We start from the raw sequence: 2,144 nt of genomic DNA on the forward strand, positions 1-2,144 counted from the left end.
AGCGCCGCCCCCTCCACCACCCGCCCCATCCCCCTGTACGAGAAGGTGCGCCTGAAGCTGGTGGCCGTGCACCACGGCTGGAGCGGGGCCCTGCGCTTCGGCTTCACCATCCACGACCCCTCGCAGATGAGCTCCGAGGAGATACCAAAGTACGCCTGCCCCGACCTCGTCACCCGCCCCGGCTACTGGGCCAAGGCTCTGCCGGAGAGGTTTGCGGTCAGGGACAATATCTTGGCCTTCTGGGTGGACCGGCACGGGAGAGTCTTCTACAGTATTAATGACGAGGAGCCAATCTTGTTTCACTGTGGTATTAAAGTTTCCGGGCCTCTTTGGGCCCTCATAGACGTCTATGGAATTACCCACGAAGTGCAAATCCTAGGTAAGTGTGTCTTTGGGCCTGTGGGCTGCTCTTCTGGTCGCTCTTTCTGGTCCTGTAGGAAAGATGCATGATCTGTATGATCATTTCTATGGGACACTTAAGAAAATTAATTTGCTGTTGGTTTTGTACCTCCAATTCATCGTTTTTCTCCTGCTAGCGGTAGGGATGCAGAAAGAAATGTATTTCAGAGATGGCAGTGATGGAAAGTCCTAAGGCTGCACATTCTGTGAAGGGATAAATGGAAATCTTTACCTGTAACTCCACTCAGCTTTCTCTGAGCTGGATGTGCTGCTGTGGCATGGAAAAACACGGAGCAAGGTCCCAGGGACTGAGGAGACAAAAAGGACAAGTTCTGACTTGATCTGGCCTTTTCCAGCTACCAGTTACTGCCAGTGCATTGGAAAACCACCGGTCATTGCCCAAGAGTTTCCTGGGGCCCTTCCCCAGCCCCTCTCTCCGCTCTTGGCCGTGGTCCCACCCAGGCTGGCAGTTTGAGGGGCTGTGTTTGCATTGTGACCCTTCCTGGCACAGGGACATCACTCAGACCCCTGGAATCAGGTGGAGTCTGGCTGATTTACAGCCTCACCCTTAGGGAGGGCTGCAAGAGGGGATGGATCTGTTCCCACCACCAAGCCCAGCTGATGGCCACGGAACGATTTTCCTTTCGTGCCTTTTACAGCATTGAAATTTCTAATGAATTCAGCGTTAGATGGAGTGTTTGAACTGGGCTACACCACAGGGAACACTTTGAAAATCCAAGAGAGTTGCCCTTTCCCAGAGGCTCCTGGGAGCTGATGGAGTTTTAACAGCCAAAGCCAGCTGCACCTGCCCGAGGGGATGGTGCTGCCAGCCTGGCACGGAGCAGGCGCCAGGGATGAGCTGTGGAATGGCAAGTCCAGAGGGCAGGCAGCTCCATCACACATCCTTCTGAATGGTGCCAATTATTTTATAGGCGAGAAGGCCACACATAAACAACTCTTTTCCCTGTCTGCTGTGCCTCGAATGTGTAATTAAACCTCAGCAGCAGCTTGTCCTCTAATTGCAGTTGCGACATACTCCAGCCTCTGGTGCTCGTCACAGAGGAGAAGGAGTGTTTGCTGTATTGGCCAAGGCAGCTGCTTCACCAGAGCTCTCCTTTCTCCTCATTAAATTGGAGATAGAAAAATAAAATGCAGCTCCTTTCTGCCCCCCAGCCCCAGTCCTGTCTGCAGCACCCAAGACTCAGGCTGAGAGCACCTGTGCTCTGATGGGGTTTTTTTGATTAAAACACCAAACCCCACAAACTGCCCCAGGAATCAGGGCCATGCTCAGCCATCTGGGGCACCAGGGGACCCGAACTCCTTGCTTGAGTGGTGGTGTCATAGAGGATGTGCTTGTCTCTGCCTCTTCCTCCCAAAATGTTGCGAGTTGAGACAATTGTGAAATACAGCTCCAGTTCTGAGGCACAAAATGCCACTTTCAGCATCATGAATCACAGAATGGTTTGCGCTGGAAAGGACCTTAGAAATCATCTCGTTCCAGCTCCCTGCCATGGGCAGGGACACCTTCCACTAGCCCAGGTTGTTCCAAGCCCCGTCCAACCTGCCCTTGGACACTGCCAGGGATGGGGCATCCATCATGAAGCTTGGATGTGTCTGACTCCTCTGCGGGAGCATTTCTTGCCAGACACGCTGCACTGGCTGAGCAGGAGCTGCTCCAGCCATCAGCCCACCCCAGTGGCCTCTCCTGCCTGCGCTTCTGAGAGAGGCAGGTTCTGCTTTGCAGC

At 53.7% G+C, this 2,144-nt stretch overlaps 1 protein-coding gene across 1 annotated transcript in view; it reads left to right on the forward strand.

Moving 5' to 3' along the window:
- Window positions 1-2,144, forward strand: part of NEURL1B (neuralized E3 ubiquitin protein ligase 1B) — a 90,427-nt gene that overhangs the window by 83,738 nt on the left and 4,545 nt on the right. The window contains exon 3 of the mRNA XM_017728054.1: window positions 1-379. This exon is cut by the window's left edge and continues 113 nt beyond it. Coding sequence (XP_017583543.1) covers window positions 1-379 — 379 coding nt within the window. The remainder of the gene's footprint in view (window positions 380-2,144) is intronic.

This window comes from Corvus brachyrhynchos, unplaced genomic scaffold, assembly GCF_000691975.1.
Source record: "Corvus brachyrhynchos isolate BGI_N302 unplaced genomic scaffold, ASM69197v1 scaffold21, whole genome shotgun sequence".
Classification (NCBI taxonomy): domain Eukaryota; kingdom Metazoa; phylum Chordata; class Aves; order Passeriformes; family Corvidae; genus Corvus; species Corvus brachyrhynchos.